General features: G+C 45.9%; 1 protein-coding gene across 2 annotated transcripts in view; it reads right to left on the bottom strand.

The window, feature by feature from the left end:
* GRIA3 (glutamate ionotropic receptor AMPA type subunit 3) overlaps positions 1 to 24,385 on the bottom strand; it is a gene marked incomplete at its 3' end in the record, with an annotated part of 282,009 nt that extends 257,624 nt beyond the window's left edge. For both annotated transcript variants that reach the window (XM_082681358.1, XM_082681357.1), the window contains exons 1-2: positions 24,225 to 24,385; positions 22,908 to 23,066 (exon numbers count right to left, since the gene is read on the bottom strand). In XM_082681358.1, the coding sequence (XP_082537484.1) occupies positions 22,908 to 23,066; positions 24,225 to 24,315 (250 nt within the window). In that variant the 5' untranslated portion in view covers positions 24,316 to 24,385. The remainder of the gene's footprint in view (positions 1 to 22,907; positions 23,067 to 24,224) is intronic.
* Positions 24,386 to 26,046: the final 1,661 nt, after the last annotated feature.

Here is a 26,046-nt window from a genome sequence, read left to right as displayed (position 1 = left end):
ATGAGTGCACAGCACTGAGATGATTGACCTAATGATTAGCACCCCACCTCCCTCCCGAAAACCAGGCTTTTCTCCTGTCTGCCTGCTGCCTTTGCTCGACTTGCCTGACTCACCTTAGTCTTAATGGCAGTGACACATGCAAATAGCCCATGCATTTAGCAAGGAGCAAGCCCCACTGGAGTAAAAACCTAATTCTAACTTGCACAGCAGTTGCGGCAAAGAAAACCTCCTACGGATCTGAGAGAAAACAGTACTTCCAAGGAGACTGGAATTTGCGGCTCCGCCAGCACTGTATAGCACGGTACTGTGGTTGTAAGCAAAGGCTCTGGGGCCAGGCTGACTGTTTATCTCTGGCTGTCATTTACTAGTGGCGTAGGCTTAGGCAAGTTACTTAACTTCTCTATGCCTAAGCGTCCTCATCTGTGAAATAGACGGAAATCATAGCGTCGTTTTGATGACTGAAAGAGTAAATAAATATAAATCGCTTACAAGGATGCCTGGTTTGGAGGAGGCACTGTGTTAGCTCTTATTACTTCCAATCCCCTTCCTAGCAGTATCTACAAAGGAGTCATAGGACGAACAAATGAAGGTGTGGTCTTCTGCAGTCCTTTGAAGCTGCTGTTCTTTTGGTTTCTAGAATTGGGGGCCAATTAAAATATTGAGGCGATCTCCCCTCAACCATGCGCATCAACATCATTGTGACCCCTTCTTCTCTGAACTGAAGTTGAAATTTTTGTTGCATAGATAATCCTGCAGACGCACACATTTTCCCCAAAGAGGGCAGTGGTCCTTCCCGTTGCTGCAGCAGAAATGAATACTGTGCTGAGTAAGGAGAACGTGAAGGGCCCTTGTAAATAAAGTGGTAAATTAGCAATGATTTTGCCAGCAGTTTTAAAACAAATGGATTCAAAGAGATTTCAAGAACTACATGCCTAACTTAGAGCTGTACTCGAAGCATTTAGTAAACATGTCATTCCAGTCTTGAAAACGGTATCTAATCAAAGTATGTTTATAATTAGACATCACATATAATATCTCTCAAAATAATGTTCTGCCAGGTGAGATGCCGTTCCCTGGAACACTGAAATGGACTATTCGTTAGGCCTTTGTTATTATTAAAGAGAACAGGTTGGGGGTACCAAGAGAGATTCAGATAAATGAAAGTGCTTAATTTTAATTAAAGAGAGAAAGAAAAAGCCAACATGGGTAGCCTGTATGGAGAACCCTGTGCCAGTAAAGTCTGCCTCAAAAGGTATGACTCTATATTAATTTAAATCAGACAGACATTGGCACTGTGTTCTTTTATTTTTCATTAACATTTTGATTTAGAACAACAGATTGCTGCAGTGAGGGGACAAGAACTGCAGCCAGTGAGCCATCTGCCGAGCATCTCGCTGACGACTCCACTAGCGAAAGAAGCCAGCGACTCTGGAATGTATGCAGGAGGGACACACACCATTAGCTAAGTGACAGGATGAAAGATGGGAAACTTTGCCGGGTCAGAGGAGACAGAAGTGGAAAAGGCAAAGCAGAGCCCATTCTGATTGGAACTTGAAAAGATCCAAGTAATTGCAGCAGGCCAATAGGATGGCAATCTGTGGTGGGTTTCCTCATAGGGATTTTTTTTTCTTTGAAATTACAGGTGGGACAAGGAAAGGAAAGTGACAGGCTAAACGCACAGTAATTTGCCATGCTCTCACATGGGATACATTTTCCAGATCAGTGAAGATTTGCCCCTTTAGACACACCAACTCTTGAGCCATTTGAGATGAAGATCTTTCTAAAATGGAAAACCCTCCTCCCTGACTTTTTAAACACAGTAGAGCAGGGGCACACCAAGGTGAGGGTGGCGGGAGTGGTCTGCCCGATGTGCAAACAACAAGAGGGTGCACTGTGTAGAGAATTTAAGGAGAGTAATAAATTGTCTCAAAGTACCTTTTATTATCACTATGAACAGGCAGTTCTAAACAGTATTCGTGAAAAAAATTCTCCTCCCAGCTGCGATGCACCTCTCCCATCATCCTTTCCCCATGGCACACCAGTGCAGTAGAATCAACACAATTCCATTTGCCATTGATAATTCTGGGTCTTTATTGGGAGCTCCAGCTCCGGTGCTGGCTGTGTTGTCCGTGAGGCTGTTTGGCCTCTCAGGCCCACTGGTCCCTGCACTAATAGCCCCAGGCTGCTGTACCTTTATGACGGGTGATTCTGCGTGCTGTTCCCTCACTGTCAGCTGTCACGCTTCAGTATGCCCGCTCCTAGGAGCACCCCATTTCTAATATGTTATCTTTAGTAACCTAAGAAGTATCGAACGTTGTCAGCCTCACAGGGAGAGAGGAGATAGAAGGCTATGAAAATAGAAGACTAAAAGCACAGTAATCTGTATCCTCTGCATAATAAGGCGTGGGATGCATTATAGAAAGTTTTTCTTTAAAAATGGTTAAAATAAAAATAGCACTTGCACTGCTGAAAGATGTGTGCTTCAGTTATCTGGAAAAATAGCTTAGATGGAACCTTTACAATGCTAGTTAAATGGAGACATCATGGTGAATGGGAAGAGCATAAGATTAGGAGACAGATTTGGATCCTGACCCAGCCACTTACTGGTAACAATGCTTTAAGTTTTCTGAGCCTCAGTTTCTTTAACTGTGAAAGGGGTATAGTCATAATAGCTACCTTGCCTACCTTACTGTGAAGTGGATTTTCCACCAGCCATCGTCCTGGTAAAGTGCCACGTGTCAGTACAGGCCACCGTGTCGCTCACCCTCCCGCATGCCTGGTAAACCTTGAGGGATGATCTCTGTCTCTCTACTTCCTTACTCGGTCCATTAAGCTCTTAAGACATAGATATGTTCATACACGTATCCCAATTAATTACTTGGGTCTTTCCCCCCAAAGATTGAGGGCTTCTCATTCAGAAGAGCCTAAGAAGAGCAACTACCTTTAGGTAACCTGTGTAAGATGAGCTATGGGGTTTCCAGGTCAAAGTTGACACTCTTGACCAGGGTCAAGTGGAACTGTGTGAAGAGAATCCGATTCTCCACACCATCTGCTCCCACCTCCCTGTCATCCCCCAAATGCACAGCCACACAACAGAAGAAAGGGCTTGAGGAATAAAGGGATCGTACTTTATTAACCTTCCTTGTAATTTCATCATCTTTTTTTTTTAACATCTTTATTGGAGTGTAATTGCTTTACAATGGTGTGGTAGTTTCTGCTTTATAACAAAGTGAATCAACTATACATATTTCATCGTCTTTGATGCCACCCCATCTCAACTTCATCTTGTTATTTTATCTCAAAAGGGCAGCTCCTCCTGTCTCTACAGTGAGTTTGGTCTCCACCTGCCATCTTCCAGCTGCACACACCCAGGCTGAGCCTCTCTCTTTGTCCTCTCTCCGTGGGGCTCGCTCAGTGAGAACCCGAAAAGGGAGGAGATGGTGGCAACTTTAGCGGCCTTGTTCTCACCTCACAGTTTAACTTGACGCGCTGAACAGGAAAGGTAACACATTGCTCAGCACTGTGAGTGAATGAGCCACATCAAGGAGTGACCTTTTGGGTCCTCCCTGTCTGTCAGCCTCCCTGCAGGATCCCCATAGGCCCCGCTGGCTCTGCAGGGAGTTGAAAGTACCATCCATCCTAGTAGTGTGATTCGGAGGGTAACCCAAATGCCACCAGAAAATAGCTTTCTTGGGCTTCCCTGGTGGCACAGTGGTTGAGAGTCCGCCTGCCGATGCAGGGGACGCGGGTTCGTGCCCCGGTCCGGGAAGATCCCACATGCCGCGGAGCGGCTGGGCCCGTGAGCCATGGCCGCTGCGCCTGCGCATCCGGAGCCTGTGCTCCGCAACAGGAGAGGCCACAGCAGTGAGAGGCCCGCGTACCGCAAAGAAAAAAAAAAGAAAAAAAAAAAAAGAAATAGCTTTCTTGTTGCCCTGTGAAGTTTCTGGAACGCCCCTGTTTATTTGCAAATATGCTGTTAGAGGGCCCAAAACACGGGGGCTCTGAAAAGCTGAATCATTTGCCACTGCTTAAACGTTATGGCCTTGATTATTAGCTCAATGTTGATGGATTTACTGGTTTTGATTTCTACCTCAACATCTATTTAGTGGAGAGTAGAGAAGTATGCCCACTGGTGGCAGCATTTACTACGTGCTGGGCCTTGTGCTGAGCATTTGATGTGAATTCTCTCCTTCAATCCTGACAGGCACTCTGGAAGGGAGGCAGTATTGTAACTGTCAGCCCACAGATGAAACAGAAGCACAGAGTGTCTAGGTACCTTGCTGAAGGTCACATAGCCGGCAGTGGCAGAACCAGAATTCTAACTCAGGTCAGCTCTAGCTGTAAAGCCCACGCAATGTTGCCTTTAACACTTGGAACCCGAACTTGCCTACTGCACTGAACCAAACCAAAGCCCCATACAGAACCAGTTCTACCTCCTTACAAGGCAGCTGGAGGCTTGAGGAGTGGGAGAGGCCAGGAGATATAAATCCCAATGCACCGCTCTCTGCTGTGGTACCAGTCTCGAGTGAGACATCTCGGTGGAGTCTGGGACATGTTCAGAGCAGCCTGAAGGCCCTGAGCTCCTGAGCAAGGGAGGGCAAGGCAAGGTGCTGAGCCGCTCCAAAACCCTCCAAGGGAACATTGTGATATCATCTGAATTAAATGTATTTGAAGCTGGACGAGACCTTTGGGGGAAAAGGTGAGGCCCAGAGAGAGGCAGTCGCATAGCTAGTTAGTAGTGGCAGGGCAAGGGCAAGGGTTTTTCTTCCGTAACATATTGCCTCCTTATGTGTGTGGAAGAATTAAACTCTGAACAAACCAGAGATTTTAGCAACTCAGTTTGAGCCAACCAACCCTAAATATCACTTTTTTTTCCTCTAGCTTAATTGGAAAACACAATCACAATTCTGAGGTCATATCTTCAGGACTCATTCACTAAGGCTGGCAGCGGATCTGGTTGTCCTGACTGATTTTGAGCTCAGAGATTAAAGATGTACCCAAACAGCAGGAATGTACTGAACCTTCTCTGACTGTATTTGTATTTTCAGCTGCCACCAACTCTGGGCTAAGGGGTTCCATATGTTTACTTCCCATTGTGTAAAGTAGGCCTGCCTTTGACTTGTCTGAGATGTGTTCCTTTCCAGTTTTCAAGGGGAGCCCCTTGTTCTAGCATAAGAGGGCTTGAGAAGCAAGGTCATTTTACCTTTCCATCCATCTTACTGATTTCAGACTATGGCCACTTACTCCAGACACAGGAGGCCCAATTTTGGCTGGCCTTCACCTGGTGAACATTTTACGCGCAGCAGCCAGCGATCGCTGCCGCAGGATAGAGAGCTTTTAACAGCTTTCTTCTCCCTTCCCCCAGTGCTTCCTGGCCAAGGCAGGGAGCCCCTCCGTGCAGGAGCTGTGTGGAGGACAAGCTGAGGGTCAGCTGCCTCTGGCAGTAGGGTCTCCTTCAGCTGACGGGAGGATGGATTGCACTTGAGGATTGGGGTAGGGAGTAAACCTTGACGGACTCTGTCCGGGCCACAGTGGCAGCCGGGGAAGGCAGCCAAAATTCCGCAGCTAAGAATAGTGAGACCTCATTTGGGTTTATCGTATTAACACATTTCACACTACATTTCTTAACGGGCTGCCTTGTTGGATGGCATTTTTAGTCACCTTTGGAGCCTGCTATTGAAAAACTCCTTTCTTGTTTCTTTTTTAAATAACCTTCTGTGGTGTTGAACTTGAAAAGGTTGTCAGATGGGAGTGTTTACGTGCTCTCATCTCAGCTAAAATAGCGTAAAGATGAAAGTATCCAACACATATATTTACCGAGTACCTGGAGGGATATAATTCAGGGGATACAGCGATATCTCAGCTGCCATCAGCGCTGAAGCTCCTGCTTGACGTGGGCTGTATGCCTGCCAGCACCAAACGAATAGTCCTCTGGCCATAATCAATTTACTTCATTCAAACAATTGGCAATTTCATCTGCTTTACCAAGTTTTTCAAAATCACACAACTGAGGACTGACTGCAAAGATAAATATTAACAGTCAAAGAAAGGCCATCTGCTGTTCCGGTCATTCTAGGGACAACAGAAGTCCCTTGGGAACCTGGCCAACTCTGAGGGCACTCACCCACCTGACTGAGATGCCCCCTCCCCATCACCTCCTTGCCCCCTTTCTCTCCCTTAGCTGGAATAAGGTTGGCATTTAAAAATATAGTAGAGCTATGCTATTCAGGGTTTGTCCTTGCAATAAACCCCCAATTAATCAGTTGCTACCTACATGACTTCCACAAATAACCGGATTTTTTCCTTATCCCTTTTTAGACAAAGGTCAATAAAGAAAGAGCTGCAGTGACTGCTTTAGGACTCTGCTCAGGAAATCAGGAGACCTGAGTCCTAGTCCCGTTTCTGGGACTAGCTCTGTGACCTCAAGCTCTCTCGTCTCTGAATCATTTTTCTTATAACATTAAGATGTTGGGCTAGATGATCTATAAGGTTCCTTCTCTCTCCAATAGTCACTATTTCCCATACGAGGGGTTCAATTTTAGAAACATCTTTCCAGGCTCCGTATATTCAGCCTGGTCTCCTGTACCTTCTGCATCGCTAGTCCTACCTACAACAACCATACATCACATCTTACTTTACATATCTAACAATCGTCCTTGACTTCATAGTTTTCAAAGCACCTTCACATTCATTCTCTCATTTGATCCTCATAAAATTCCTGTAAGGTACACAGCTCAGGTATTACTATTCCCATTTTGTAGATGAAGAAACTGAGACCTAGACAAGTAAAAGAACTCATGCAAGGTCATTGGGCCAGGAAACAGCAGAGAGGGAACGAGAAGCCAGGTATTCTGACTACAAGTCTGGTGCTTTATTCCTTTGACAAGGAATGTAACATATATAATATTATATAATATTAATAATTGCAACTAATACTTGCTGAGTGCTCACTATATACCAAGCACTTTCCACATATTTTATCATTTAATTTTTACCACAACCTCATGAGGTGGGCACTACCATTTCCCCCATTTGTCAGACAGAAAAACTTAGGCTTGGAGGGGTTAAGCTCCTCACCCTTGGCTATACAACTAGAAAGTGATGGGTCCAAGATTTGAGCCCAGAGAGTCTGACGTCTGAGCATAACCGCTATTGCTATACTGCTTGTCTTGAGTTATATAACATGTACCTTAAAGAGGTTGGAATGTCAAGTTCTCACTTTGGTTGCCCAATCTGCTGGAAGAATAATGGTCATTCCAGAAATGTCAAGGCAACAAATCAGTAAGCAAGTATTTATTAAATATTTACTGTATGTTCAGACATGTGCTAGGATGCACATATGACAGGAAGTTGGGGCACAATTATAAACCTCAGTGAACTGGAATCCACCTAAATGCACAAAATTGGGTGATGGTTATATAAATCATTGCATATATATATATATATATATATATATATATATATATGTATGTATATAACAAAATGACACTGTGATACAATAATTTATAGACATTTAAAAAATCAAATTTTCAAAGAACATTTAAGAGGTCCAGAAAAATGTTCCCTGTTATAATATAAAGTAAGAAGGCAGGATACAAATCTGTACATATGGTAAAACCCAATTTGGGTGATTTTTTTACTCTACTTGGACAATTTTTCTTATTTTTTTGAATTTTTTTTTACAATGAGCATGAATTAATTTTACATTTTAACTTCTATAATCATGAAAAATGTTCTACATGTAAAAAATCTAGTTGAGGTACTATGACTTATATACATGAAACAATTAGAGAAGAAAAAGATATGAGTAAATGGTAACATAATAAAATTTGTAGTGTTGCTTTAGTACAACACCTGCTGTTACAAAATATGGTGGCAAAGACCCTGCTCTGGGAATCTGGCAGTCTAGATTCTCATCTTGCTTCTACCACTAGGGAGATGCATCACCTTTGGCAAACCCCTTCTCCTTTCTTGGCCTCACTTTCCTCATCCACAAAATGAGGTAGTTGGACTAGAGCTACTTGATCTATCTCCAGTAGTCTGTGATCTATAACAGGATTTCAGGAGTTTGTTTTGCTCATCCTGACTATAAATCAGAGGATGGGAAAATGACAGGTTAACGTTGGAGGCACTAAATGGAAGATACCATTAACTGTGGTCCCTGAAACTCATGCTTTACTGCGTTTCCAATTCACTTGCTGTGAATTTATTCTTCCTCTCTGCCACCTATTTAAAAAAGACAGGACTGACATTATTTTCATATATAACATTATGTAGCAGTGAAAGTTAAAAGAAGAAGGATTATGTTGGGAAGACATCTTAGAGAAGTGCCAAGAGTTAGATGGCCTGCATCATAATCTCAGCTCAGCCATTTACTGGCTGTGTGACCTTGGGCAAGTCATTTAGCCTCTCTGTTCCTTAGTTTCCTCACCTGAGAGAAAAAAAGTCAGTGATCCCATGAGGCAACCTAGCAGTGGGCTTAGATAGGAAATGAGAAGAGAAGGTGATGCAGGTGGAGCAAGGGCACCCTGGGATATGAAGGAAAAAAAATGCTTTGGGTCATCACCCAGGTTTGGGCCTGCTGGAGACAGCATGCTGGTAGATCAGGCCAGCACACCGAGGAGAGGGCAAGAGAAAGACTGCATTGCCTAGTGGTCCTCAGCAGGATCCTTACTAGTGAGTCTGTGCTTATGGAGCAGAGCACTTAACCTCTGCTCTGGAGAGAATAGAGACTGAAATGCTGGAAAATCACATTAGCAAAATTTCTCTTTTAACCTTTTGCATGTCTCCTTCCTATGCTATTTTTGGTCTGACTTAGGCAAGCAATATCAAAAGAAGAAAATCCATCCACTCAAATTGATATGCTCTAAACTACCATCTGTATATCATCCTTAATTAAAAGAACTCAGAAAAATCATGGCCGGGAGAGCTCAACTGGCCTCACATTTTTCCTTGTCTAAGTGAAGATTCCAGGATCCACTGTTCCACTCTCCCACTTTCAAACACATTATAGACTTTACATTTGAAAAAAGCTTGTTCTTTCCTTCCAGCCAGCAAGTGCCAAGGTTATCATATCCATGTTGCTTTATCCCAAGCATATCTTGTTCAGACAAAAAAATTGAAGAGATCATGTCTCTCTAGACAATTTCACTCAATGACGGCATGATTAAACATAGTGGTGTGTATTCTCTGGCTTTTTTGGGCATCAAGTCAATTGTTTCTTTCTGCTTTACTTTGCCCCAGAGCGAATCCTTTATGCCTGAGGAAGCACTGTGAGTACTCAAAGAGAACCCCATCTGGTTCCAGCTACAGATTCAGAGGGTAAAAATTAGTTTGCAGGGCTTTAGGGATGGCCATAGATGGGAAGAATCTATTGTTCAGTTTGGTTTTGATGAATTCTATTCCTTTCTTCCACTTACCAACCACCTCAGTACTCTGTGTTAATAATAGCTACCATTTATTTTATTTTATTTATTTTTTGCAGTACGCGGGCCTCTCACTGCTGTGGCCTCCCCCGTTGCGGAGCACAGGCTCTGGACGCGCAGGCTCAGCGGCCACGGCTCACGGGCCCAGCCGCTCCGCGGCATGTGGGATCCTCCCGGACCAGGGCACGAACCCGTGTCCCCTGCATCGGCAGGTGGACTCTCAACCACTGCGCCACCAGGGAAGCCCATAGCTACCATTTATTGAACACTTACTATACGCCAGGCATCATGGTAAATATTTTACATGGATAACCTCATTTAATCTTCACAACAACTTTATAAGGTAGTTACTATTATAATCACCTTCATTTCACAAATGAGGAAACTGAGGCTTAGAGAGGTTAAGTAATTTGCCCAAGGTCACATAGCTAGTAAGCGACAGAGCCAAGATTCAAATGCAGGCAGTCCAGTTTAGAGCCATTCCTTGCCTTCTGATTGCTCCCAAACTAAGTAGGAGAAACAGCCTTCTACTAGGCAAGGGTCAAACAGCAACACCTTGCTCCAGAGAATTAGGTGCCAAATCCAAGGGCCAGGAGTGAGTGTACAAAGAGCTGGGCAGCTCCCGTTCTCTTTACCCAGGAGAGAGCTCAACTTTCCTCATTGTTCTCAACTTCTTATATTCTACAGATCTACAGGCAGTAGAGGGAAGAACTGGGGACAGTAAGAGTTAGGACTGGCAGAAACCAGGAGATCAAAGGACACTCTTAGTAACTCTTGCACAAAGTGGATCGAACTCTTGTAAGAGGCTGTGATATTTAGTCAAAGGGTGGACTAGACTCAGAGATGTGCCAGAAGTGGATTTCCATTGAGTTGTCATCATCTGAATGGCAAGATACTAAAGTGATTGTCAAATGCTAAGCGTCACCAGGAAATGGGAAGGCCCAGGGGAAGATGTATGCCATGTGTATGTGCCAGGGCAGTGCTCGCTCTACAGGAGAATGGGCAGTACGAAGTGCCTCAACCCTCAGCCCCCTGGGGGCTCTTGACTCCAGGACCCATGGAGAAATCTCACTAATGCCCAAGGAAGTGAAGGCGCTTCCTCTGGGGAGGCCCTGAGCAGTTCCTTGCTGCTCTTCCTTGTGTCCCTCCGTGGGCAGCTCCATTTCTAAGAGAAGCTCCAGGGCCTTGCTGCAGAGCCAGTCCACTGGGTGATTGGCCCAAGTGTTTCCTCCTGAATCAACTGTCAGAGGACATGTGGATGCCTCCTGAGCCTTTCAGAAGGCAGGGGGACTACTTGTGTACTGTTTGGATACTGGATTGTCACAAAAGAACAGAAAGGATGATTCATTGTGTGATTGGCAGCAGATGGAACTGGAGATGAAGAGTTTATTTGGGAAAGAAGACTCTAAGTCTTCCCTTGAACCTGTAGTCCTTCAATTATGCAGAAAAATGCATCTCAAGAGTTTCTGATCACAGAATATCTGAGTAGCTGTCGCTCACAAGAGGCAAACTGGGTGGGCAAATTTGGATGCATGGGTGAGAGGTGTAGCGGGTCACGGTGGTGGGCTGCTGATCTGAAGGCGTGCCACGATGCCTTTGTTGGCAGAAGAAAATAATCTTGGGTTTGGGGCAGAGCTGAGAACTGTAAAAAACCTCAGAGGGCAGCTACTCAGGAAGGAAATCTGGTCTGTAGAGTGACAAGAGATTCTACTTTTCAAATGAAACTACGTTTCTGTTTTTAGGACAGAAAGCTCAAAGGATTTTAAACTAATGATTATGTTGATAATAATAATATCCAATATGCGCCAGGCATTACTCTAAGTACTTTATGTGGATTTGTGAATTATCTCATTTAAAACTCTCAATAACCCTATGAGGTGAGGATTATTATTTTCCCCAGTTTATAATTGGGAAATCAGGCACAATCAAGTTAAGTAACTTGCCCCAAGGCTCCACATCTAGTAAGCGGAAGAGCTACGATGCAAGCGAGAGTAAGCCACAACTGGCTGCAGGTACTGTCCATTGGTTTCAAGGATTCAGTAGTTTCATCACAGTCTTATAAAGGCAGAGAATAGATGAACATGATGAGAAGTTTCTAGATGTAGTAGAAGAATCTGAGGGGCTTCATTTTGGAGGGTCTTTCCTCAGTAAGCAATGAAGTGAGACTGTTACTAGACACGGAGGTGGTAGGATCTGGACAAGAGTGAATGATGGGATGTAAAAAGTGGCAGCCTCCTCAGAGGTCACCCAGATGAATCTCCTCATTTTAGAAATGATAAAAACTAGAGCCGGAGAACGGAGTGGCTCGTCCAAGGTCATCCAGGCAGTGGGTGGCAGAGTTGAGACTGGAACCCAGATCTCCTAATTCTTGCTCCATTGCTCATTCCGCTCTACCCCATACCCCCCTGCAGGTTTAACTGCTTCCCAAGGCCGTAAGAAACACGGTATCTCACATGTTATATTCTCTGTAAATGATTTTACAAGACTTCAACATAACTTGTGTGGTATATATGTGGGTTGTTTGGTCTGAATCAACCCCTTGGGGTGGTCTCAGTTACCCTTATTGGGAAATACAAAGTGCAGGAGTGGTTATCTGGCATTTAATAATTCTAATCAATAAGTGGTTCTGCAAGCACTTCACATATCTTTATCTTCAATGGACACCAGAGACTTTGTTAATTAACATGAAATTTCTCATTGGTGAAATCAGTAGTGTTTAACATATGTGGGTTGGCTAGACATATGGTAGAGGTGTTCCCAAACTAGCAGAAAGAAGATATAAGGGTCTAACAAGCTCTATAGTGTTATCCCTTGGAATGGTACCCTAGGCTTAATTTGTAAATAGTCCTGTGGGCAGCCACTAATGAGGATTCTTGATTAGCTGCATCCTGCTACTAGGGTATTGTTTTGTCGGCCTCAAGTGAACCTTCGTGCAAGGTGTTGGCGCACCTGAAAGGAAAGGGAGCTGGACTTGACTGAGCCTACAGGACAGGCTGTCCAATTATTTTTATGCCTGCTTGCCATTATTTTAATGAGAAAAAAGAATTCTGTATGAGGTTTACTTTTACACCTGGTAGTGAGGTTATGGGGAGAAGACCTATAGCCCTCACTCTAACAATGACTGGTTATTGGTATCCAATGAAATATACCTAATGATTGTGAATGACCAGCTGGCTTAGGTCAGTTTACAACTCCAAGCAGCTAACTATACATCTCTATTTTGGACCCCTGTCTAAAGTTGGTGAGCCTCTGTCCCGGGGTGTATGGGGGGCTCCTACCCTGGGTGAATGTTGACAGAGCCTTACTTGACCCAGCGGCCCCCCAGTTGTAGACCTGGGATTTGCATGTACCAGAATCTAAGCCGTTTCCCCCATAGCACCGTCCAGAAGTACCTCTTTTGGCCTGCCGAGCACTTGCTAATGACTGTGCCAGCATCCTGACCTTGCTGCAGGCCTCAGCATTGCCTGGGAGAAGATTAGAGTTGAGCTGGCGCTCAACCGTGAAAGGCCACTGGAATACAGTGTATGCATGTAAGGCCAAAAGGACAAAGGAGGGAAGGTTCTGCCATATTGAGGTACCTTGATGGAACACGAAGAAGAAAAAGTCAAAATAGGATTTTTACTAAGCAGAGATTTTTTTCTTTGTTTTTTTTCAGTTAATAGAGCTTCCCTCAGCCAGTAACTTAGCTGCCAGAGGGAGGTGGACGGGGTGGTGAAGAGGTCCGAAACTTGCACCTTCCACCTCCTACCACCCCAAGTCCTGCTGCAGATGTTTTCTTTGTCCCACAGTGGTTTACAACATTGCATTTGAATGTATTCAGGCAGCGACCTGGAGTCTCCAGATTGCCACAGGCCCCACCACTCCATACCTGCCCAGTTTCCACATTTATGTGATCCACCTGGCCTCTGTCATCATCTGTGATTTCAGCCCCAGTTGAAATTGAGCGCAGACTCTAGAGACAGGAAGATCTCAGGTAGAACCCTGACGCCACTAATTAGCTAGCTGCGTGACCTTGAGCTAGTTGCTTATATATATTTTGAACCCGCTCTGATTCCTCTTTTATAAAATGGGGATGAGAGTAGCTCCTTTCTAGCAATGTTGTGATTATTCCATGAGATAAGGCATGTACCATGCTTAGTGCGGTGTCTTCCACGCGGCAGAGGTTCAGCGAATGGTAGTTATTATTTCAGCCCTACTGTTAAATGTGTTGATAGCAAGGATGGCACAATGAATGCTATATAAACTGATTGCAGTGCATCTATTTTTAACAAATGGGTTGGCACTTGACATGACATCTAGTTTGTAGCATGGCTAAGGGACCAATCATTAGCTAACAAGCAAAGAAGGGAAGAAGCATTGTCAAAATGAAAATCATTTCCTTGTCTCTATTTACCATCTCAAAGAACATTTTTGCTTTGTTTACCTCAGAGACTGTGACTTGAGGTTAATCTCTTAGTTCTTTCAAGTCTTGAATTTCCAATCTGAGAGCCAAACTCGCTAATGCTTGCATGGGCTGATAGCACCTCACTTACTTACAGAATTAATGTGTGTGAAAGTGCCTGGTACAATGCCTGGTGCTTCGCAGATACTCAGTATGAATCCATATGTCTCTGTTTGCACTACCAGGGCTAATTAAACTAGTGATTCCCAAATTGTGTGAGCATTAGAATCACCCACGGAGCTTGTCAAAAAGGCCTATCCTTGTATTTTCTGATTTAATGTATCTGGAGTGTAACCTAGGAATTCAGATGTTTAACAGGCATCTCTGGTGATTCTGCTGCAAGTGGTCTAATTCGAGAAAAACTGTTTTAAAATAACCAAATCGCCCTAGAAATAGCAATAAGGTATAAGAATATTTGAGAATCTATTACAGGTTCTGACTGAATGTGGATGTTAGTGGCCTTCCTACCTTAAATTTACAAAGGTGTTCATCCGTACAGAAACCCATACCCACATCCATGCAGTGATTCCTCTGTGGGCTGGGTCCTGCATCTCTTCCTGTCTCATCCATTACTGGTACCCAGATCCCTTTCTGGGTAGCAGCAAGGATGAGGGCCCTGACTGCAATGAGTAACTGGCAAGGTAGATCAGTCAATCACAGATAACTGAAAGGGGACTATTTTTGATGGCAACATTTTTAAAAAGGTTAAAAAGAATCCTCACCAACCCCCCCCCCCATCACAAACTGATTATACTTCTGAAAATATCCCACAGTAATTATGGGGAATCCAGAGACTGAGATCATCTGTTGCAACAAAGAACCAGCACGGAAGAGGCAGCAAGCCCACTACCATCGGAAAGTTGTGACTTGGAGGGTTAAAAGCAACTAAAATCTTAGCGAATAAACTACCAGATTTTATCTATGGAGAAGATCAAATGTTGCAAACCAGGTGAAGTGTGTTTGAGGGACTCTTCCTCAAGGGTCTCCCACTGCCCCCTGAATGCCCACCATCCATCTGGCACCCCACTCTCTTGGGCTGGTCCCTTGTTCTGGGTCACTTACCCGTCTTGCAAAACCTCCTCTGAGGATCCTGCAAGGTAACAGGTGGTAATCTCATCAAAGAATCCTGGTCGGAATAGTAATGGCTGATAAGGATTTAACTCATCCCCTTCCAGAGATAGCATGCTTGCATTTTAGCACAGGTCTTCGGTGCCGTAACACCAACAAATGAATTTGTGGAATTTCAGACTAATGGCAGGCTGCTGGGGGGCAATATCTGGGGTAATAGGGTGCCATTTGGCAGTCCTCAAATGACACTGGGTAAGCTTTCAATGGCTACCCTGGAGCAGTCCTCAGCTCAAATATGTTAGAAAGTGACACCACTTCCCCTCCCTTCCCTCTAGATCTCAATGTATGTCTGGCACTGGCCTGGAAAATGGAGTCAATTTTTCAGGTTCTTAGGGAACCAGACAGAATTCGGGTTGTGTTGTACATGTTTCTAACCCTGTTGAAGGAAAGTCAGACAGCTGAGGAGCAGATTCTACATGCCCCCTTCTGGCATGCCTTGACCCAGAGAAGCAAAGTGGAAAGGCAGTTGGAACTGCATGCCAACCGTAGCTCCCTTGGGCACGTTGTTTCTAAAAGGGACACTTTGAGGTGTGGCAAGAAGCCAAGATACTGTCAGCCCGGCTCATGAGCTACCTCCTCTCTCAGGCTGCCTTCCAGTCTCCATTCCAATTCCCTACGAAAAGCAGCTCTAAGTAGATGCTCTCATCAGACACCTACAGACATGGCTGAAACGAACACAGGGTGGTTAGGAGTATGATATGACATCGTTGAGTCAGAATGAGCCAGATGTGTCTCTTATAGAGCTTTCTTTGAAAGGCATGTGGGTAAGAGCTTGTCTGGGAGAGACTTTTTCTTTGGTAATCACAGTCTCCCTGCAAAGAGTGGTTTGAGTACCAGCGGTATTGGCATCACCTGGGAGCTTGCTAGAAATGCAAATTTTTGGACGCTGAAGTCCTATTGAATCAGAATCTTCATTTTAACAAGATCCCCAGGCCACTGGTGTGCACATGAAAGAAGTGCTGTTCTAGGCTGAATTGTGCCCCTAGGGTTAACGGGTCATGACCAGCTGTGTTTCCTTTCCTCACCCTTATCCTTAACCCCATGCCCCCTTCCAAATAAGGACAAATGATGGTCACGTTGAGGACAAGTGTTAAAGAAGCCAGTGGTAGTTAGGGACTGAGGAGAAGGGAAGTCCAGACAGAGGGCTGTAAACACTTACTTCTCTGACCAAAGCTCAAACAGAAATCCAGAAGAGAGTACAGTAAGTCCCCTACATACCAACGAGTTCCGTTCCGAGAGCGCATTCATAAGTCGAATTTGTTTGTAAGTCCAACAAAGTTAGCCTAGGTACCCAAGTAACATAATCGCCTATATAGTACTGTACTGTAGTAGGTTTAGAATACGTTCGCATCTTTGAAGGTTCGTATGTAGGGGACTTAACTGTATTCTGCCTCTTTCCACTGGGAGGGAAGCCAGAGTGTACACTTGAGAAAAGGAGAGGGAGGGATGGAGGGAGTGGGGAGGAGACACTGCTCGGCTAGGCTTCCAAGTCCCTCCAGAGGTAGATACTGCCTCATAATCACTGCATTCTATGTGCCATCCCAGGGAAAGAAAGCTTTCAGTCTGAGGCCCAGGTTTGTCACCGCCTTTCTCCCCTCTTACGACTTCCTTTCCATGCCAGTGCCTCCCCTGCCAGTGCCCACGCAGGCCCCTTCAGACTCTACAGCAGCCTCTTTTTTGGTTTGTTTTTTGGTAGTACGTACAAAAAGTTTACACTTTTTAAAGAACCACTTTATTGAGGCATGATTAACATACACAAAGCGGTATATATTTACTTCTTCAATAAAATGAATCCCTATGACCTTTGGTTGCTTCCCAAATTACCACAAAGACTTTTAAGTTCAACATGGTGAAGCCGTACCTCCCCTATGCCTTGGGTGTACTTACACCAAACCTACCACATGCAGGGACCTTTTGACTTTGACCTATAGAGGTGTTCCCTGACCAGGGGCAGCTGATCTCTGGTTTGGGTAGAGTGAACAGCTGCTCTGCACCTCATGTCCAGAAACACCCACATTTGAGTATCTTTCCTTGGAATTGAGGCATTATGGTTCCCAGAGTCCCTGGTTTTAAAGCAAACACCCCCCAGTCAGGTATATTAACCCCTTATCAGCCACTTTCAGCAAGACTCTTATATTAGATAAAAAGCTATCACCCTCAAAGGAGAGTAAAGGCCCTGAGGAGGATGGACGAAGGACAGAGATATTCTGATGGGGAAGGAGCATTAGGTCTGGAAAAGTCCAGAGCAGGAAACAGTCCCTAGGTCAGTTTATTGTGGGTGGGATACCAGAATCACAGGCCAGTTGGACACCAGCAAAAGGGCCTGGGCTGGGCGGGCAGAGCAGGAGGGGAAAATGATGGTGAGAGAAGAGGTAGAAGTGAGAAGAGGACAAATTCTGTCCATGTTAACCTTTTGCCAAGTGCCGACCCCTTCCGGGGACTGCTGCCCTGGCTCAAGGCTCACCCCACGCACAGGCTGACGCTATCTGTCACTCTCTGACTGGAGCCCAGACATCTCCCCAGCAGGGAGGGACTTGCTTCTGTGTCTGCACAACTCCCACACTCCTGCTGAAAAATGCCCGGAGCCCCCCACCTGGGCTTTGAATTGCACCCTCCTGTGGACATGTCATCTAATTAGACCCAAAGTATCAAAGCCAAAGGAACAAAGTCAAAACTTGATTTTTTTTTAATGGGCCAGGTAAAGTATGCAGATAATTTCCCTGACCTTTGAGAAGATGAAGAGTTTTCTGAAAGGTCCTTCAAAGATATTTCCTGTCTCAATCTAAGAAGTTAAAAGTTAAATCATCTGAATTAGCATGTTTATCCTCCTCCCCCGAAGGTATGAGTTCTACCTTCTAAAATTCTGGCCCTCTCTTAAAATCCATGCTGTCTTTTCATCCTTTAGCCAGTTGTATAAAAATGACAAATCTGTCAGCCACAAAGGAAGACTAATAATGATGCCTCAGAAGCTTCATTTATTTTTCAATCTGTTAAAATGAAACCAGCTAATCACCTCTGACTACCCATAATAATGAAATTTAAAAATATACCAGGAGCCAAAAACATATAATAGAAACCTCAACCAGCGCCCACTATTCTCATTCAGTCTTGGCAAGTACGGAGGGAAATGCAGAATTAAGAAAACAACCTCGGATAGAGGCAGAAGTGGGGGATGTGAGAAACTAGTCACATTTTAAGGAAAAAAGTTAAAATTGCTGAGAGGAAGAAAAACCGTGGCTTATTTTGCAGTAGGCATAGATGGAGAACCAAGTAGTTTTCTTTGTTCCTTCCCCCCAGACCCTTCCTGCCGCCCCCCCACCCCCCTTAGTAGATCACCAGGAAGCCACCTTCTAGGGGAGGTTATACACTTTGCTGGAAGCTCACCTTTACAGCCTGCTGATTGCCATCTATTTTTATGGCCCGAATGAACAGCATCACCTTCCTCCCTCCTCGCCACGTAAAAAAATAGATTAAAAAAAAATCCGTAATAAACCTTGTGAGAAGGTGACTTAAATCTCTGGCGACCTCTTCGTGCTTCAGTAGTCTAAGCCAGCTGGCCAGAGGGGCTGAGAAGTGAGCTAAGCCAGTGAGCTTATGGAAGACTGGCCTGGAGAGAGAGGGAGAGCGGCAAAGCCACAAAGATGGGGGAGCTGGCGGTGGGAGCTGGGGCTATTGACATTGGTTAGCATGTGAAGATCTGTTTGAAGGCAGGAGCCGTGATACTGTGGGGTCCTCACCCCGCTTCCAAAGATCACATGAAAAGAACAAACAAAACCCACCAAAGAGCAGAGAATAGGATCAGGGGAGACATTTCTTTCCCAAATGGACTTAAACAGTTAAATGGATCCTGGCAGTTAGAATAATTAGATAATTTAAATTGTGACTCTGTGGGCAAGAGAGGGAAACCTGTCTCAGCTAAGTACACTTACTTGGTAGCGAAATGCGCTCAGTTATAAAAGGAGCGTGCTCTCAGTTAGCAGGTATATTTCAAATAGCTTGAAAAAAATGAATGGAATAAAAATTTGCAGCTGATGAGTTACATTTAGCCAGCAAAAGGGATTTTGCCTGGGGCTCCATTAGAGCCTGCACTCCTAAGTCCCACTGTCAGTCCCACCATCACTATTACGCCTCCATCAACAGATTTTTACTTAAGCCAATGCGTTAAGAGCACAATTCCGTGGTGAATAACCTTTAAGGTTACATTTGCCTTTTCCTTGCTTCTTGCAAACAGCGCGTAATCCACAAGCACATTTGTTGGCTGTAAAGGTGTACAACAGCAATTTTTGCAATGACAGTGCAGAGAGGGAATATGAGATCTGTGTGCTAATGAGCTGACACTGCAGAGGCTGGGGTGATGTAGTGTGGAGTGTACTACAAGTGCACAGCAGAAAGACACAGGAGGGGACTTCAAGGGAATCGGAGGCATTTCCTGAGGAACCAGGGGAGCAAAGCCACACCAATGGGACTCAGCAGTCCCTTGGTGTTGCCACATTCCCCAAAGCCCTACGATGATCAAATCTGGTTTTTAAAGAACAGACGTGTATACAACTTAAAACGTGTGTGACACCTCTTTTCATAAATACTGATTATGGGTGTATAGGTGCCTGTGTGTGTGTGTGTGTGTGTGTGTGTGTGTGTGTGTGTGTGTGTATGAATGCATGTATCCTGAAATCATAGTATTCACACCATGCTTCTTTCTGGGGCTACCTAGCGAAATTGAAAAGTAAAGCAGCAAACTCAGTTAATCACTACGAAATAAGAACATGTGCTCCAAATCAGCTGAGTCTCTTCGATAAACTTCAATTCACCTCTGAGCTGAGATCCCAAATGAACCACCTTTCAAAACCAGAGATGCTTTTATTGGCCTCTTAAGATGCGGATTGAGGGCGGAGTCTGTCTTAAGCAAACCTCTTGGGGGTTGTGCAGAAAAGAATTGGTTGCTGGTGAAGAAGAGTCTTTAAATAACTGATGCCTGGGATTCATTGCAAGCAAACTCTCTGAATACATTGGGGGAGGGGATGCAGAGGGAGAGCAGAGAGCAGGGACACATACAGAAGGCATTACCGTTTGTTTATTTTTGGCTTTTTTGTTTACCTGCATACCTGTGTCCTCAGAAGTGTGTGTCTGCCGCAAGATTGAGGGTGCAGGAAAGATCATGGAAAGAGATCAATTCTAGTGTTAGGGGAAGCTGAAACTAGGAGTTTTGAATGGGAAGAGGGGAAAGTTTCTTTAATTTTTGCCATTCTATTCCATATTGAAGCAGACAGGAGAGGTGGGCAAGCAGGTTTGGACTCACCTGGGGTTTTCTCAAATTCTCCCTAGGTCTCCGGGGAGGGGCAGGCCAGAGGATCCAGGGTGTTTTTTTTTTTCTCTGTGTAATAGAATGGAACCAGGGGTCACCTGCCAGGCTCCAGCGCTGAACTAGTATTGTGTGCCGACATCTGTGATATGTGATCTTCACTTCCATGAGAAAAAGAACTCTCAAGGGCAGGGAAAGAAATGAGATACACCTGCAGGGCTTCCCTGGCCCCGTGAAATGATTGTTTTCTGCATTCAGAGACTATCAGACGGTGGTTGGACTAGTCATCTTCCTCATACTAAGATTGTAGGCAGCGGCTACCAGGAGACAGCTTTGAGATCTGGCCCCCATTCAATGATTGTGACATTCAGAGAGGACTGTTTCGGGGACTGGAGAAGACGACAGCTTTCCTCCTCTGTCTTCTGAGCTGTAAAGTCTGAGTGTGCAACAGGCAGCTGGGTACACATCACTGGTTTCTAGAAATCTCTCCCGTGTGAGTCAGTGTGTGCAAATATGTGTATTTGGCATAACTGAGGGCAAGGTCGCCTTTTCTGTCTTTCCTGTTGCCCAGTAAGCCACACCCCTTATGCTACACTTTCAAGCCCCCAGCCATAACCCAGCCTTATAAGCTTGTAAGATGAAGTGTTGTGGACTTACAGCGGTGGCGGGCGGGGGGGCGTTGATCACTTTCTTTTCCTTTCACGGTTGTCCCTTTATTGCCCTGAGAGGTAGGGCATTAAGGCAACTCAACACCAATACAGATGACTTAGTGCCTGTTCTCAAACCTGAGCTTTTCACATGGCAAGGATCATTTCCTGATTGCTCCTTGAGTAGCGTTCTGATGGCCCTGGGCTGGCTAGTGTCAGTCTGATTTGACCATAAACAGCAAGACCAAAACCTTGGAAATTAATCATTCCTGAGAAGTCAATTAGCACTCTTATCTCAGTCAACATCAGTGGAAAGACACTAAAGTGAGTTGAAATAAACATTATTCATTGTTAATAATAATAAATCTGGGTAGTTTCATGTATTTGGTTTTAAATCTGTTCTAATTGATATTTAGGAAGCTGCCTTTGGAACTCGGCCTCTTGACAAGATCTCAGGGCTGCAGAATTAAGAGTCAGATGTGTGTTGTAAGTGTGCTGAAGAGACAGGCTGGGATTACCAAAATCAGATGCAAAGTATAGACAGACATTTTGTAACTTTCACACTTAGCTGGAGTTAATAAGCCCTATTTTTGTCAATGTCGGAAAGCCAGAGAATGTCAAATACCTCAGAGCATGTTCATGTGAGGATCTGTACCTTCGGCTAAAATTCTCTTAAAGCTGAAAACTGTCACAATTTCTTGCAAAGTAATTCACCTCCATCCCCTTGACCCAAGTCTTCAAATCCAAGGAGGCTGTGCCCTTGGAGACCCTTTCAACAGTTTTTGGAAATCACATATCCTTTGAGGCAGAAGAACTTGAAGAAAGTCATATACAAAGTTTCACCCAACCAAATATAAACATCATTTCTCCCCTGAAAGAAAATCCAAAATTCCCAACTACACCAGCCATAAAAGCAAAACATATTTATGCCATCCTCACCCTCATTGTTGTGAAAACTTTTCATGAAATAAGCTCAGATGAAGAATTATCAGTCTCTCATAAAACATTCCAGAAAAACCTGTGTCCAACAGGCTATCAGTCATCCCGGTTCCCGTGGTTTTACTTCTCAAAATGAAATGTCCCCTTTCCACAGGAACAATCACAGGGCACAACTAGCTGTTTCAGAAACTGCTTTGGGGGCTGATGAAATTCTTCCCTTTTGGCATTCGGTTTTCCTGCTGCAAGCCTCCGCCTTCCACCTTTTGCTCTAAGTTAAGAACTGTGTTGTCCCTAACAATGGCGGGGCGGGGGGGGGGGGAGTTGAACAACACTAGGGGAGACAGAACAGAAGTAGCTTTCCAAAGAGTCACTGAGCACTTTCTCCCTTCCCCTCAGTTTGCCAGGCGTTCATCACTTGTAATCAGTTTGTAGTCTTATCAGTTCCTATCAGAGCTCTCTCGGTAAGAAAGGTGATATTCTAGGACAGAAAGAGGCCAGGGAACCGAGCCTGATCTGTCCCTCAAGGTCACTTGTTTGCAGAATTTCTCATATTTGGCTCCTATATATTAAGCGATTGTCAAATTCAGCTCATTCCTACAGCCAGGTGCTAGCTTTAACAGTCAAGTAATGCACATCCTGAATTGACTCAATCAAGAGGCTTCTTTCTTTAATCTCATCTGAAGAAATTTCCCTGAACAACCATGCTATTTTTTCTCTTTTTTTTCCAGCCAAAGGGAAAAAAAAGGGAGGGGGTTGCGGGGGAGGGAGCGCCAGTTTAGCAGGGAGGAAAATGAAACTTTTGCATGAAACATTATTCACAACAGAGTTTTGTGTACTTGCCTTAAGTCCCTCCCTCAGCAGGATCCTCTGGAGTTGATTTATGTCACATGAAACCTGGATTGACTAGAGCCCCTAAAATGTCTACTAAGGCAATCGCCACCCCAGCACTTACGCAGACCCCAAGTCCCACAAGCAAAATGCAAATGAGGTTCCCAGGTCCCAAAAGGAGGAAAAGCAGATCTACTTACAAGCATTAGTCACAGAAAAACTATTGGAAGAATCCAAGTGATCTACGTGGTAATTCAAATGGAAGGGCTTCTCGGTGGTGTTCTGGTTGGTGTTGTATAACTGCACAGCAAAGCGGAAAGCGCTGTGCTCCTGCACCGTGTTTCTCATGAAAAGTCCACCTACAAGCAAAGGGAACCAAGATTTGGCTTGTGTCCCCCCCAGGAGTGGTTAGAAATTGGGGAGCTACAGATAGGCGATAACCTCTCAGTGGTACCTGGGTGCGTGATCATGATTGATTTTCAACCTGTGTGTCTTTGAAGACTCTTGTGAACTCAAATTTTGGCCAAGAGAAACCTAGTTTTCCTCTAAAGAGTCGGAGGAGAGGCTGGCGAGAAGGGGGAAAGGGGAAAGAGGGAAAAGGAGGCTGCTTTGGGGTAGGACGATGGAACCAAGAGTGGGACTTCGTTCTTAGGCGGTAGCTTCCTCTCCCCTCTTCCTCCGCTACCTCCCATCTCCACAAGCTGGTTCATCTTTTCGTGGCGCAAAGGGAAAGGTTGGGAAGAAAAACAATTTCATTCCCCCTGCTGCCCCATCCTGTTCCCCACAGGCCCCCGCTCCCCCATGACAGTACAGGGGCTTGGTTCTGTAATGGCAATAATTCTAACTTCTTGACTAGTAAATCCAGGGAGAAGCCGAGAGAACTCCCTCCCAGCGCCCGGGAGCCGGGCTCCAGACAGACACAGCGGCAATTCATGAATTCGTGGTCTGCGTGACTTCGCCGCTCGCTGGCTCGGCTTCTAGTCTCACCCCCGCCTCCTACCCCATCCGCCACTGACCTCGGTTGCTGCCCGGGTCTGGGGGAATCCAGGGTGGGCTTCCACCTCCCCCAGCGCTAGCCGGTCTCCCGGGACCCGGAGACGCGGGACAGGGAGCCCCGGACCGGGTTACGCGCCCTGGCGCAGCCAGACAGGAGGCATCACCCTGGGACAACTTCCAGCGGCGGCACGCACGCCATGGCAAAGTCCGGAGCAGCGAGCCGAAAAGCCGTGACTCTTCGCCCGGCTGCAGCCTCTGGCATGCCTCCCCTGCTCCGCTCAGCTCGGAAAACGCGGCAGCCCACCCCGCCAAGCCCCAGGAGATCACCCCTCTGGTTCCCGATGCTCCCCAGACCAGCCAGCTCTCTGAGGCTCAGATCCCTGAGATTCCTGCCCGATCCCCGTCCCCCGTCCCTTCCCAGGCCATGCAGGACAGGGACCCGCGGCCGCAGAAGCCACGCCAGGGCAGTGGTCTCGGGTGCAAGAGAGCCCGGCCCGACCGGCGGGCTGGCTCGCGCTTACCTATGCTGATGGTGTTGGGGAATCCTCCGTGAGAATGACCCAAAAGCCCCAGGACTAAAAAGAAGACGGCCCGGAGCACGCTTTGCCCCATTTTCTTCTGCCTGGCCGTGCTACGCCTAGAACGAAGCTGACAAGAGCATAGGCGCAACTCGGGAGTCTTCAAAATAATAATAGAAAAAGAAAAAGAATTCGCCGGCTCTTTCACCCCCTCCCCTCAACTTGCTCTCTCGCTCACTCTTCCTTTCCACCCCACACTAGTCCTCCTCCACCACCTCCTCTCTTTCTCTCTCTCTCTCTCTCTCTCTCTCTCTCGCTCGTTCGCTCGCTCGCTTCCAGGCTCTCTCACACCCCCTCCCCGCCCCCCACCTCACTTCTGTCTTCACACCAATCTGGAAGGCGGGTTCATTGGCTGCAAGCTCGGTTCGCCAAAGCGATCTCCCTCCCTATCTCTAAGACAGAGAGAGACAGAGAGAGAGACAGAGACAGAGAGAGAGAATAAAACCCAAAACCCAAAACAAAACAAAAAAGACAAAACACAGAAAAACAAACAAATCCCCCAAAGAAACAAAAGAGAGAGAGAAAGAAAAAAAAGAAATTAAAAGAAAATCCGAGACTTTTCTCCCCCAGAAGATGGTGGGTCTAAAGAGGGGGAAAAAAGAAGGAAAGAGCGAAAAGGCTCAGCGGCGGTGAATTGGGCTCTTCCAATTGGGCCGGTAGGGGGATATTGATCAAAGTTGATCTGACGTGGAATTAAAGCCGCACACCGCTTAGCTCCACTGCAAACTGCAGCCGCGGACTGCAAAGCCTCAGCGCTGGCGTTTGTCAACACGGGAGATGGAATCGATAGAAATACTCTAGTCCTCACGTGGGCCAGCCTTTCAAGCTACAGCCAGCTTTTTAAAGAGAAGAAGAAAGAAAAGCTGCATTGTCTGTGCGTTTGTGCGTCTGGCTTAAAGAAGGAGGGTCTCGGGGGGTGGGCAGTGAGTGGTTACTCTGGAGTCTTTGTAGAGACTCAGAGAAGCAGTTCCCATCACAATGCGCCCGAAGATGCTGCGCATGCCCGGGCCATGCCGCTCAGTTTTTACAGCGGAGATCCGAGAGCGAGTAAAGCAGCCCTCACCCTCACAGTTCTGGGAGGCGAGACCTCCCCGGACCCAAGCTCAGAGCCGGGCTTACGGGGGAGGGGGGAGAGGGCGGTGGCGGGCAGCGAGGGGCTGACAGCTTTGGAGGGCGTAGAGAAGTCCTGCGTGGAGGGGTTAACTAAAAGGTTAATGAAAAGGACAGTCAGTCCCAACAACGAAGGAGGAGAGAGGTGTGGGAATGAGTTGGGATACTGGTGGGGATTGAAAGTTAAGGTTAGAGGAAACTGTTCCTGGCTGCCTTGCTCCCTTGGTCTTGCCTTTGGACATAGCAGCCTAGGCCCCTGACCGATGACCTCAGAGGCCATTAATTCCCCCCACTTCTCTTTCTTGTCGAAGGGGAGGAAAGAACCTTGGAAGTAGGCAGTGCAGCCTGGATCTCTGTTGGGGGTGATACCCTCCACAGAATCCCATGGATGGACCTCTTGGGCTGTAGGCACCCCTCCCCAGCCCCTTTCTCCAGTGGTGAGAAAAAAGAAGACTCTTTATCTCCCAACTCTTTCGCACCTACCCCAGCTACTCTGGAAGAGACGGATTTTGTCCCTCCCCACACCAGCTGTTCTTTTTTTTCATATCTTCTCCTCCTGGTCCACGTGGAAAATGAATCTTCCTGCCAGCCTACAGCAAGATGGCGCACACGGGGCAGGGGATATCAAGGCAGGGGCCCAGGGCCCCAACTAGCA

This window comes from Grampus griseus, assembly GCF_964374135.1.
Source record: "Grampus griseus genome assembly, chromosome: X".
NCBI lineage: Eukaryota > Metazoa > Chordata > Mammalia > Artiodactyla > Delphinidae > Grampus > Grampus griseus.
This window is presented reverse-complemented; position numbering and strand designations above follow the sequence as displayed.